This window comes from Camelina sativa, chromosome 3 (assembly GCF_030686135.1).
Source record: "Camelina sativa cultivar CO46 ecotype springtype chromosome 3, ASM3068613v1".
Classification (NCBI taxonomy): domain Eukaryota; kingdom Viridiplantae; phylum Streptophyta; class Magnoliopsida; order Brassicales; family Brassicaceae; genus Camelina; species Camelina sativa.
Window position 1 is genome coordinate 14,205,433 of NC_141882.1, and position 14,414 is coordinate 14,219,846.

At 34.5% G+C, this 14,414-nt stretch overlaps 1 protein-coding gene and 1 pseudogene across 1 annotated transcript; both read left to right on the forward strand.

Moving 5' to 3' along the window:
• The first annotated feature begins 376 nt into the window (after positions 1-376).
• LOC147946921 (uncharacterized) lies at positions 377-6,492 on the forward strand (annotated as a pseudogene).
• A 3,193-nt stretch (positions 6,493-9,685) lies between these two features.
• LOC147946922 (uncharacterized) lies at positions 9,686-11,491 on the forward strand. Its single transcript, XM_087507297.1, has 4 exons — positions 9,686-9,806; positions 9,902-10,035; positions 10,342-10,662; positions 10,751-11,491. Exons 1-4 carry the CDS (start codon positions 9,686-9,688, stop codon positions 11,489-11,491), a joined length of 1,317 nt encoding a protein of 438 aa, XP_087363423.1.
• The last annotated feature ends 2,923 nt before the right edge of the window (positions 11,492-14,414 follow it).

Consider the following 14,414-nt stretch of genomic DNA (forward strand, 5'->3'; position numbering starts at 1 on the left):
TAGAGGTTCAAATCCCAAGTTTATTGTATTCACGATTTTTTTTTCTTATTTTTCTAAACCATAATATTCTCTTTTATCTTATATATTACATAAAAAATTCTACGATTAAAAATAGCAACTGAATTAAAAAGAAAAACTCCAAACTTTTTTATTTGATGGTTCCATTGATCTTCCGTCTCCGCCAAAACACACACTGCCCATCATCAATCACCAGTGGTAATTGAGACTTGAGATTAATTATAATTTTTTACACCTTATGTTTAAGCTAATTTCTGTACATGGAGTCTCCACTAAAAGTAAAAGCTAATTTTTTGTTTTATGTGTTCTCAGTGACAATTCTCATCAAATAAACTCATCTTATTCTGATTTGTAGAAAATGCTGCCAGGCAATAGAATTCGGAACCAGCCAAGTGGATGTGCGAATAGGAAGAGAAAAGAGAGACAAGATGAATTGGTGAAATCTCAAACCAATGATATTCTTAAGTATGTGACAAGAACTAAACCTCCACAAACTGATGAGACGGCTAGAAGTGAGATAAACAAGGAAGTTGATGAGCATGTTACTATTGAAGAAGCTGCAGATGAAAAGATTGTAGAAGAACTTGTAAGAGAAAGAGATGATGAAGAGAACTTTGAGAATGAACACGCTGAAGAACATAATAAAGGTAATAAGATTAAGGGTCTGTATAAGAATGTGGATATGGATGATCCTGGAAACTGGGAGAAAATTGATAGGAGAATGAGAATTTTTTTGGTTGAGAAGGGTCCACCCGCAAGACCACCCGCTTGTTATCTTTTCCCAAGAGATGGTGGTAATAGATGTTTCACTTATGCCACTTATACAAGAAAAATGAGCAACGGAGAGAAGCAAGACAAAAATGGTTAGTTTACTCAAAAACTAAAGACAAGGTCTTTTGTTTTTGCTGTAAATTATTCACTCAAGAAGCAAATCCTACTGTTTTGGCAAGTACCGGTTTCAATGATTGGAGAAATATTTCACATAGGCTGAAAAGTCATGAAACTACTCATCATCATATCATTTGCATGACTCGTTGGACAGAGTTAGAAGTGAGATTGAAGAAAACTGAAACTATTGATAAGCATTTGCAGGAGGCAATTAACAAGGAGAGGAAGCATTGGAGAGATGTATTATTGAGAATAATTGTTGTAGTAAAAACTCTAGCGGAAAGAAATCTAGCATTTCGTGGTGGAAAGGAAAAGGTAATTGATCCAAACAGTAGGCATTTTCTAGATTTTATTAAGATGATTGGAGGCTTTGATGCAGTAATGAAGGAACACATTCGACGGATTGAAAAAGGTGAAACTCATTACCATTATCTCAGTCATAAGATTTAGAATGAGTTGATAGAACTGCTTGCTAATGAGGTAAAGATGATTATTGTAAAGAAGATTCAAGATGCAAAGTATTTTTCAGTCATTTTGGATTCACCTCCTGATGTTAGTCGTAAAGAGCAGCTGACATTTCTAATCCGATGTGTGGATGTTTCATTTTTTGGCATTGTTCAGCGTATATACACCCTATTTGCATCTTCAACCAACAATTGGGAAGTGTACCAAGAGATGGTGAATGGTACTTCACTTAAGCCATTGTCACAAACTCGTTGGGAAAGCCGCATTGATAGTGTTAAACCAATAAGGTTTCAAGCTTCAAAGATAAGAGATGCTTTGTTTTACTTAGCAGAGTTGAGTGATAATCCAGGACATCGTAGTGAAGCTGAGTCTCTTGCAGTGAGTGAAACACATGGAATCGGAAGATTTGAATTCTTGTTTGGAATGGTAATATGGTATGATTTGCTTTCTGCTTTCAAAATTATAAGCAAAACCTTACAGTCAGAGGACATGGACCTTGAAGTTTCTATTGCTCAGTTAGGAGGGCTTGTTGGTTATCTGAAAGATTATAGAGAAACTGGTTTTCAGAAAGCAAAAGGAGAAGCTACAGAAATTGCCATTCAAATGGATATTGAACCAGTTTTTTATAAAAAACCAAAACGCTTGATAAAAAAAAGAAAGGAGTTTAGTGAAGCCGCAGAACATGTTGATCAAAGTAACACGTTAAGTGCAGAGGAGAGTTTTAGGATCGAGTACTTCATCAACGTAGTGGATCAAGCTATAATGTCTCTTGAGGTCAGATTCGAACAATTTCAATATTATGAAGAAACTTTTGGATTTTTGTTTGGTTTAAAGAAACTAAAGTCAGCAGGAGATGATGAGTTAATGGTATCTTGTATGAAGCTTGAAGCTTCCCTCAAGCATGACGGGAATTCAGATATAGAAGGAAAGGATCTGTTTGTGGAACTTAAACTTTTAAGAGGAGTCTTGCCAAAGGAGATTACAAAAGCGGTTGATGTGTTAGAGTTTTTAAAAAGAATGGATGGTTGTTATCCAAACACATGGATTGCTTATCGTATTTTGCTCACTATTCCGATTTCAGTTGTTTGTGCAGAAAGAAGTTTCTCGAAGTTGAAGCTTATCAAAAATTATATACGTTCGATTATGTCTCAAGAGCGATTAAATGGATTGGCGTTGATATCAATAGAACAAGATTTGGTGGAAACGCTTGACAACTCAAAGTTGATCGATGATTTTGCAAGCACGAAAGCGAGGATTATTTTTGGTGACTCATGTACCGATGATGCTTTTTCTTTTGACAACATGTGATTTATGTTGATGGTTTATGTACGTTTTTAAAACAACTGAAATTTTTGGTGATCTTTTACATAGTTACTAGGTAACAACCCGCACGTAGTATGGGATAAATATAGGCAGATAAAATTAGAATTATGTTTAAATTTATTTTTTTTGGTATCTAATTATGTAAGAAAAATATATATAACCTGTGAAAATATATTTAAATCAAATTATTATATATCAATTAAATATATGTATAACCTCTTTCTTAATCTATGCAGTATTTTTTTATTTTTTAAAAAATTTCTTCTATTTTATGTAAGAATATGTTTCACCCGTGAAATATTATACCAAATGGTATTAAATAAGTCAATTCCCTATAATAATGATTATTGTGATAATTTTATTTTTGAAACTTTAAATATGTGAACAGTAATCATTTTTTTTAATAGGTGAATAAATTCCGGTTTTGAAAATATTTTAGATCTAATGATTTTATATTTTAATAATTAATTATGTTATAAAAATGATTAAAATTAATTTTAAATTGAATTTTTTTAATTAATTGTAAAATAATATTCCTTAATCATTCAATAGCAATTATGTGTAAATATCCATAAAAATGAAGATAATAAATTTATTGGTGTTCCGAGCTCTCTAACGACGACACATCAGCATTTTCTTGAGAATGTTTCTCTATTAATATATAGGAGATATATAAATATCCATAAAAATGAAGACAATAAATTCATTGGTGTTCCGAGCTCTCTAACGACGACACATCAGCATTTTCTTGAGAATGATTCTCTATTAATATACAGGGGATATCTTTTTGATAGAAGAAATTTTTTTTGGGGTTAAGGGGCATCATTTTCATATGTGCTTTAGGCGTCATACACCTCACGTATCTTAGACCTATTGAAGGAATGACAATAATAGTAAACCTTGAAAAAATGAAGGTAACGACGTTTAAGGACAGATTCACCAGTCCTCTGCCAAAGGCTAACGGGACGGAGTTCCGTTTCTCAAAGCTCAAGCCGCCGTTTGGCCTGGCGCTTCAGAACGCTGTCCTAATTTTCAACCCAACGGTCCAGGGTTCAAGATTGAAGGTCACATCGTGAGGTACTAGGATCTCTCTCTTTCTGTCTCTTTGGCCGCACACAGAATTATATATAAGATTTTGCTAACAATAACTATTCAGCGTGAATAATAGCAGATTTTTAGCCTTTTTCTCCCAAAATTTTATAAGTTGTTGTTCTCACTTACATCTACCGAGAGATATTTATAACTGAATTATTAAAAGTCGGTAAACTCTTATAATTTCTTTCTCTTAAATCAGCCAAGCAACTGAGAAAATATAAGAACTCCAAACTCTTAAGCCAACAACGTTTTAATGTTAGTGGTAAAGCTACGAACACTGATTACTTAGATGATTAGATTTATGGAAAGCCTTTAAAACAAAATAAGTAACTTATAGTACATATTAGAAAATATACATATTTATATATACCCGTGAGAAAAAGTTTTCTCTAAGTCGAACATTTTTTCGTACGTTTTCAAACTATTTTAAGATATAATTTTAGTGGCTTATATATACAGATTAAACTGTGTGATAATCACACATTGAATATTCTTGAAATAAATTTGAATTTGAATGGCAATAGAAGATGATTATTAAGAAAAACACAATGATTTGATATACTGTCATTGAATATTTAATTTTCTCTCTTTTTAGAACGTGAGAGAGAATTATAGTAAATAAGAAATTCTGGAAAGAATATGCGTAAACGCTTTCCAGAAAATTTGACAATGAAAACTTAATTATCAGTTCGTTTTATATGGTTGTGAAATAGATGGGCAAATTGGGAGTTTCACATGTCATTCGACGTTCGAGCTGGCCTCGTCATCTCCCTCGCGTCCATTTTCGACATGGACATGAACAAGTACCGGCAAGTCCTATACAAAGGCCATGTGTCGGAAATTTTACATTATCATGCAGATCACAGAGGTTAGATCGGACGTAAGTCTTGTAGCCCGTATGGTGACAGCCGTGGGAAACTACGACTACATTATTGATTACGAGTTCAAACCTAGTGCTTCCATCAAAATGGAGGTAATGTCAACGTCTTTCAAAAACGTAATTCTGATATACAACTCCTTTTCTACATTAAAACATTAAAAGAAACATAATATTTACAAGTATTCAATCAAACATATCAGTCAAAAGTTTAAATGCGAATCCGAGACACACACACACACACAGAAAATACCGGTTGTGACAATGATTTACAAAAACGATTTTGCATTAAATATATTTTAATAAAATAATTGATATTCTCAAATCGACCTGTTATAATATTACCGCTTTCATATGCCTAGGTTGGTTTAACCGGTGTTTTAGAAGTTAAACCGGTGGAATATGTTCACACATCAGAGATTAAAGAAGACGATATCCATGGGACACTTGTTGCTGACAACACTGTCGGAGTCAATCACGACCATTTTGTGACATTCCGTCTTGATCTTGACATCGATGGTACAAACAATTCTTTTGTACGTACCGAACTTGTGACCAAGGCTCCGAAATCTGTTAACACACCAAGAAAAAGCTACTGGGCTACTAAACGAAAGACGGCGAAAACCGAGGCAGAGGCTCGGGTGAAACTAGGGCTTAAAGTAGAAGAGTTTGTGGTAGTTAACGCTGATCGGAGAACGAAGCACGGTAATGAGGTTGGATACCGTTTATTTCCGGGGCCGGTTTCAGGCACACTTCTAACTCAAGATGATTACCCACAGATTCGAGCAGCATTCACCAACTATAATATGTGGAACACCCCTTATAACAAATCAGAGATTTGGACTAGCGGTTTGTATGCAGATCGGAGCCAAGGCGACGACACGTTAGCCGTATGGTCCCAAAGGTAATCTAAAATCTCTACTAAAATTTTATTCTTTTACGTCCGTCGCATGGTTTGAATAATAGTATAATCAAATTTAATTTAAGATTTCATTACAAAAAAAAAAAATTTAAGATTTTAGAGAATCAATCTTTAAATTAACTATATATTCCAAATTTCCACCCCTCGCTTAAAACATGAGCTGGTTAAAAAAAATTAAAATTGAAGTTGAATGTTTACGGAAATTGGGTATGTATCATATTATAATAATTAAATAACAAAAAAAAGTTACTGTTTTGATCTTCTATATATCCGTATAAAATAGTATTTTTGCTTTACGAAATGAATTTGACATAAGAATTATATTACTTTATGTAAAGGATATTATAGATTAATGAACAAAAACACTATACATCAAATTTTCTAAAACATACTATGCCAAATAATTCTCATTTCTTCTATTATGATTTTATTACTTATGTAATCACAAACGAGTTACATCGATAATTCTCTCCCTATTTAATATAATGATCAAGTTTGATGAAAAAAATAAAGTTTTCTAAAGCATTACAAACATATTAACACCTGAAATGTTTCTTAAAACAATTAAAATAATTTAAAAAAAATTAACAGCATTTATATCTTAAAATTTGATATTATATTGTCCTAATTACGATACATATTAAAGAAGATTCTTTTTGTGGGACTTAAACTATATGTATAAATTGTATACTACAGGAATAGAGAAATAGAGAAGAAAGATATAGTGATGTGGTATACCGTCGGATTCCACCACGTCCCATGCCAGGAAGATTTTCCGACTATGCCTACTCTATCCAGTAGCTTTGAACTTCGGCCGGCCAACTTTTGCGAGCAAAACCCTGTCCTCAAAGTCAAACCTATCAAACTCACCACCACTCCAAGTTGCACTTGTACGAATGGTTAATGACTCGCTTATCACTCATGATTTGATTTGTATGAGGAAATTTATAGATTTCCAAAGAGATAATCATGCATTCATGTGTATCCAAACAAATTGGATAATATGAATAGGATTATAAACCCGAATTGCATGATTTTAGTTTAACGAGAGTCAATAAGGGTAAATTTATATATATATTTCCCTTATTTGGGAGTCAACAAAATGAATTATAGTAAATTCGACCCACGAAGACATATATTATCTTACTCCAAGGCCCAATATCCATTGATGCATACGTATATCCCAAGTTTTGTCAACATAAACCATAGAATAATTAGTTCTATATAATTGCAATCAACACCAAGACTTCAGTGATTTCTATATATAGGAATAAAAAAAGGAAATTTATATATGTATTCAAAAACATTTAAAAAATATATATCTACCTAATACCAATAGATCTATACTAATATTTTGGCTGCAGTTTTTGTCATTTAAATCTGATTTGGAAAGTCTGAGCATTAAATGCAATTGTATTAAATCGATCTCTACTCATTTTTATGGGCCTCTGACAACTCATCATGTGGACCCCACTAGCCCCCGCTAGCTTGCCCCCATAGGTCTCACGCTGTCACCATGGAAATGCAGTTCAATTGGTGACAGCTTGTCCTGTGGGAAGGTTGTTAAAGGGTGGGGACCAGAGTTCGAGGAACGTGTGGCGCACCAACAACGTACTAGTGGATTTGGATGATTAGTTCCATTTCCACGATGAAGGGTTAGGGGTCACAATAAATAAACCATTTTATACGTACACTCATAGAACATTTTTTATATAATTAGACAACAAACTTAGACACAAATTATACTTTAATAGTCTATAGATTATATTTATAAAAAAATAAAATAAAAATTTATGGGCTGCAAGTCTAATTGTTGTTATAGCTACTTTTTTAAAAAAAATAAAATGGTTGAAAAACTAGGGAATAGGGGGCTGGGAATCGAACTAGGGTGCAGACCACTAAAAACCTACTACTTTAACCAGCGGACCAAGACAACTTTTCAAAAAAGGCCGGTTAATTACTATATTATCTTACTGCCGCAAGCACCTGCTTGTCCTGCTTGTACTCATTGCCGGCTCTGCTCGCGGTATACCGCGGGTCCTGATCTAGTGTCTATATTAGAAAGATATCCCATCAAAAATTAGTATCTTATAGTAAGCATATGTAAAGTTACAAATAGTTTTAAAACAATGGTACTACAAAAAGAGACGTTCCAAATATGTTTTTTTTAACAACATATGATTAGATTGTTCCAAATAAGTTGTTTTGAATATTTTGCTGAATTCATTTTTCTTTTCTTCGCTAATTTTTTTATTTATCAAGGTAAGTCTAGATTTAAAGATTTATTTTAGATAGTTATGAGAGCAAAGTAAATAAACAAAAAGGAAACCAAAATGCCTTGACAATAGAAAACCTGCTAGAATATATATATATATAGATTTGACAATATCTTCGCAAAATGATGGCAAAGTGAAAAATAAAAATCATCCTTATAATAATAGTAAACTGTAAGTTTTATTTGTTCAAACTAGGAGATATCCTGTGTAGTAAAGCACGAGTTAACAATTTTTCAAAAATTATAATATTTTTAAAAATATATTTTAATATTTCTTTTAAAAAGTTATTTTGTTTGAGACAATATTTATTCTTAATATTACGACTGTTTGGTAAATATATATATATGTTTTTAAATACTAATTAATTACCAAAAAATATTATAGTACTTTAATTTGTTTGATGTATATTACAGTTTTATATTCTTTCTTTATTGTATTTGCATCATTATTTTGTCAAATATCTTACAGTACGTAATAATATTGTAATTGTGATTAAATAAAATTAATTAATTTATCAACCGCATAAATATAGTTTTACTAACCTGCCAATGTAGAACATTGAAACATATTTTTTTTTCGTAAATTTATTAATATACCATATTTTTAAATATTCAAATCACAACATATGCAGTAAAAATTCTACATATTTATTAACCATATATATTTATTTTATTATAGAATAATTCAAAATAATTAGTAAATGAAATAAAAGAAAGATGATAGGATAATCAGAATTTAAAATCTTAATAAAATCTTCCGAATATTGTTATTAAAAATAATCATATTGTAAAGTTAAAAAATAAAATCTTAGTTTTTAAAATTCTGATTGGTTTACAATTTTTAAAAATTAATTAGTAATTTTCATCCATAATTAATTGTAGAGAAAAAAAAGATTGTGTTTTAGAAACTAATAATTATTTAAAAGATTTGATTAGTCTAATATTAAAATAACAGTTTTATCCTTACTGAAAACTTAAACATTTAATTTAAGATCAATGACATGAAAATGTAATTTTTTACACTTTATAAGTTTAGTTTGATATTTTTAGCTCTCAATTAATATAGGAAGATATATATAATATAATATATATTGTAACACATCTTAGCCAAAAAGGGATTTTGGGGGTGGGTGTCGAGTGACACCAATGGGATGCCGGTCAACACCAACAATTTTCTGAGTTCAGCGGTTAAGTTTTAATCGTCAGTTTGAAGCGGTATGGTTTAAGAAATCCTAGGGGCTTAAATATATAAGTGGTATCTTGACGCCATGGTAAGGGCAACCGTCTCCTGCCGTAAAAGGGAGAAGAGAGTTGTGGGTTCTCTCTTTGAAGGGAAGAGAAAGGAGATGGTTTAACGAAGGATGGAAAAATGAAGGAGGTCCTGGTGTAAGGGAGAAGAGGAGATCAAGCAGTGGGGTTGAGGGGAGCTTTTTCTCCGTCATGCATCGACGATGCTAGAGGAAGAGACCTTGTGTTTGGGGCATAAGAGGAGGAGAAGGGAGTTTCATCTTCAACATGTGTGAGGGGAAGGATAGGAGCTTGGTGGTGGATTGGGAAAGAAAAGGAGGCTCTCTCATGGTTGTTATCCAGGTAAGTCGTGTTGTTTGATGTTTAATTGATTAGGGAATAGATGGTTGTGAATGATTAGGGTTTTGCGGCGAGAAGGAGCTTAAAGGGTGGCTTTGTAACGCCCCCAAACCGTCCTATGGCAGAACTAACCATAGACCGGTCCGGTGGTCGTCACAATCAGACATTTGCCTGCGATCCGGCCGAGGTTCCACCAACGAATTAGGCTTTGCAACCCTCGGACCGTACGCGGCCAATGGTCGAGAGTGCGGGGAAAGTTACGGATCCTAGCTCTGTTACATCTTCTGTTCCATTGGCTACTGAACAGGTGGTTTTGGGAATTGCAGAGGAGTGGACAGAAGTTACTACTTTGGGTGGTAAAAACACGCAAGCAATGCAAAAAAAACTAGTTTATGGTGCTGTTCAAATTGCTTCTCCTCCCGGTTTGATGCTTTGCGGGATGCTGAGGAAGGGGAGATTGAACCTGATGCCGATCTTGCTACGGTTGAGAAGTTTGGAGCTCCTCCTGTCTCTGTAACAGGAACTGAGTCTGTCTTGGCGTCAGCTCATCAGCCATCAGCGCCTAAAGATCATGTTGCTCTTCGTGTGAAATAGCCGAGGAATTCGAAGGATGCTCATAAGTTTTTGTCTAGCTCATCTCAGAAAAATAAGGACGTTGGTCCTAGAAAGTTTTACAAAAAGAACTCCTCTCGCAACCGTTAATGTCGTGTTTTTTTGGGAATATTCGGGGTTTTAACAAGTCAAATAAACAGGATGTTGTTAGAAGTGGGTCAGGAAACATGGTTTTCAGTTTGGTTGTCTTTTGGAAACGAAGGTTCAAGAAAAAAATGTGGATCGTGTAATGAAAAAGGTTTTTGGTGATTGGCACCTTGTGTCTAACTATGCTTTCAGTCGGTTGGGACGAATCTGTTTTGTGTCAAGCCCGCAAACAAAGGTTCAGTTGTTTTCAAGAGTGGGGAGATGATTACTTGTTCTGTTCAGATGAGTGGTGGTGTGGATGAGATTTGGTGCTCTTTTATCTATGCTTATAATACTGCAGAGGAGAGGAAATCGCTTTGGGCTGATATTAAGAGGCAGCATGATTTAGCTTCATTTCGAGGTAAGCCGTGGGCTCTGTTTGGAGATTTCAACGAGACTCTGGACATTGAGGAGCATTCAAATGCTGGCTCCACTCCGTTGTTAACCTCTGGGATGCGTGATTTTCAAGACGTGGTACGTTACTGCTCTATTGGAATTGCGAGCTTTGGGTCCGTTGTTTACCTGGAGCAATAATCAAGAAAATGGTCTTATTTGTAAGAAGTTGGACAGAGTTCTTCATAATGTAGACTGGTCCCAATCTTTTCCACAATCATACTATTTGGTGGAGGCTGGGGGATGTTCTGATCATCTTCGTGGCAAGATTTACTTTGATTCTGAAGTACAACAGAAGAAGGGACCGGTTAAGTTTACGAATCTTATGGCTTCGCAACCAGAGTTCTTACGGAGTGTTGTAGACTATTGGCAGGATACTCCAGCTCTCTATCTTTCTACTTCTTCTTTGTTCTTTTTAAGCAAGAAACTCAAGCAGTTAAAACCTGTTTTACGGGAGCAAAGTCTCAACACGCTGGCTGATATTTCTCGACGAGCAACGGTTGCTTATGAGGATCTTTGTGCAAAACAGCTAGCGTCCCACTTGCATCCTACCCCTCAAGATGTGGTGGAGGAAGCAGCGACTCATGCTCGTTGGGAGCGGGTTGCAGGTTTGGAGGAGAGATTTCTCAAGCAACGCTCTAAACTTCACTGGTTGAATGTGGGGGACAAGAATAACCGAGTTTTTTACAATGCCATTACGGAAAGACAGTCTCAGAACTCGATTCATGAGATTGTTGATCCTAGTGGTAATTGTCTTACTGCTATGGATGATATTAAGGCTGAAGGGATTCAGTTCTTTTCACACTTGCTAACGCACAAAACGGCTGAGTTCACTGGTATCTCTGTTGAAGATTTAAGGGTTCTGTTGCCTTTTCGGTGTTCTGTGGACCAGCAACGTCGACTTCTTTAAGAGGTTTCAGCAATGGAGGTGAAACGAGTTCTCTTCTTTATGCCTTTAAACAAGTCTCCGGGTCCAGATGGTTTCACGGTGGAGTTTTTCAAAAGTACTTGGTCTATCCTTTGTTCGGATCTCACTAAGGCTGTCCAATCCTTTTTTGCGTTTGGTTTTTTGCCAAAAGGTGTTAATGCTACAATCCTGGCTCTTATACCAAAAACCACTTCGGCTAGTGCAATGAAGGACTACAGACCCATCTCTTGCTGTAATATCTTATATAAGATTATCTCGAAGCTTTTGGCGAACCGTCTCAAGACTATCTTGCCTGCTTTCATTGCACCAAACCAATCTGCATTCATAAAGGATCGGTTACTCATGGAGAACCTATTGCTTGCTACAGAACTTGTAAAGGACTATCATAAGGAGGGAGTGTCCTCCAGATGTGCGATGAAGATAGATATCTCAAAGGCTTTTGACTCGGTGTAGTGGCCATTTCTCTTAAATATATTTTCTGCTCTTGGTTTGCCGGAGGAGTTCATTCATTGGATTCATCTCTGTGTGTCTACAGCCACTTTCTCGGTTCAAGTGAATGGGGAGTTGGCGGGTTTTTTAAAAGTGAGCGAGGTCTGCGTCAAGGCTGTTCGTTGTCTCCCTATCTTTTTGCCATTTGTATGAACGTGTTGTCTGCTATGCTTGACCGTGATGCGGCTGCGCGCAAGTTTGGCTATCACCCTCGTTGTCGTAGCTTAAGCCTTACCCACCTCTGTTTTGCGGACGATATTATGGTGTTCTCTGATGGGAAAGCTTCTTCAATGGAAGGAATTTTAGAGGTCTTTAGGGACTTTGCTGCAATATTGGGCTTGTCAATCAGTTTGGAGAAATCAACTCTGTTTTTTGCAGGAGTTACTAGTCGCACTAGGGAGGACATCCTTCTTGTGGGTTCTGCAGTGCCCCGCTCGAGACTGTTCCTCATCTGTTTTTGATTGTGGATATACTTCATGTGTTTGGCAGGCTATGGCTCGATCCCTCTGCCCTCAATTTTACTCCACTCAACTCTCTCAACTCCTGATCCTCCTCTCGGGTACGAATGTCAAAGGCACAACTTGTTTTCTATTACGTCTTGCTCTTCAGGCCATAGTCCATACCATTTGGCTGGAGCGTAACCGTCGACGACATGGAGGCAATCCTAGTACAACAGCTCAACTCATTAAGTTTCTCGACTGATTGCTCCGAAACAAACTTCTTGCCTTGCAGCAGCATACCACAAAGTTTGCAGATGGACTTCAGCTCTGGCTCGCTTCTGATCCCTAATCTGAAATTTCTAAATACATTTACACTCTTTGAATAACGTTTAGAACAAGACTGCATCTTTTGTAATTACAAAAAGACTTTTTTTGGTTTGAATATATTTTTACATTCATTATAAAAAAAATAAAAAAAAAACAGTGGAAAAATAGTAAACCAGATTTTTTTGGCATAAAAAAATCGTATAGTAGATAAATTCCATCAAGTTTAAGGTAATCATGATCATTCAGAAGCATATTAAGGGATACCACTCGTGTAGTCGTGTTATATATGATGATATCTCACACACACAAGGCTTCTCGGAATATATTTGCTCCACACAAAACATTTTGAAAATGGGTTCAAAATTTACTTGCTATGTTAGTGACATATATCCCTGTTTTAAAAATCTCCGCCTAGCACCGATTACGCCCTGCAAAATCGCTAAGCCCACCCTCTCCACCTCGATTAATGACTAATCCCCGCCTAGCATTAATTATCTAACTATACCTGTCTAATTTGATTATAACCGTCTAATCTGATTAGTTTCCGCTTAATTTTGTATATAATGATTATTTTTAGAGTCAAATATAAATCAAATATGTATTTTTTTGTTATTTAGACATTTAAATTAAGAGTTTAGGATGTTTTACAATAAACAGAATTATACATATATTTAATACTATATATTTTTATTTTATTAATAATTTAATAAAATAATTCTAAAACTAGTCCTCGATTAATTTCCGTTTAATCTCCGATTTTCTCGCTAGGCGCTAGGTCCACCTCGACCGCCCGACTAGCGCCTAGCGATTTCTAAAACAGGGCATATATCTATGTAAGTTATACATGCACCCTATTACATGGATACAAAAGTACAAATTAAATGTACAATCTCATTAACCATTGTATTGTACTATTGTACAATCTTCTCTTCTTCTTTTTTTACAATCTTATTTGCTTACTTTCTCGGATTACGTATTCAAGTTGGGATTATTCAAGTCGGGAATAATTAGTGGGAGACAAAAAGGAAATAGGCGTGACCAAGAGTTGGATCAATGATATGATTAATTAGGTTATCACTTTAATCAAATTAATGAAAACAATGTCAGGTTTTATTTATATGAAATTAGGAACTTACATGAGGAAAATCGTCAAAATCTTAGTATTTGATTTTTCTGTGTATATTTTTCAAAGTCTTGACGAAATAAAAACAGTTGACTCATGTTCCCAATTATTTCGCATGCATAGTCATTAACATCACTATCAGTAAAGACACTACCTTGATGGTCTTATAATAGAAAAACAAAATAGTTTTCAGTTATACAAACTAATATGGAACCTTTTTTTTTGTTAACTAAGTAATGTAAAAAAAAAATGATCGGGTTGCTCTATTGCAATAAATGTTTTTGGTTATTGTTATCATTTCATTTTAGTGCGTCTAATCTTTTTTAAAAAAAAAAATCTTTGGAACATACTTTTATTATTTGATGAGAAGGTTATTATATTTTTATGCTTTTAACAATAATATTCTCTTTTTAATTATTATTAAGTATTTACTACTCGTCATTTCATAAATTAATTATAATATAAATTAAATTATGATTTTTTAAATAAAAACTACTAAGTCACTAGATTATTTTGGTCTTTATTT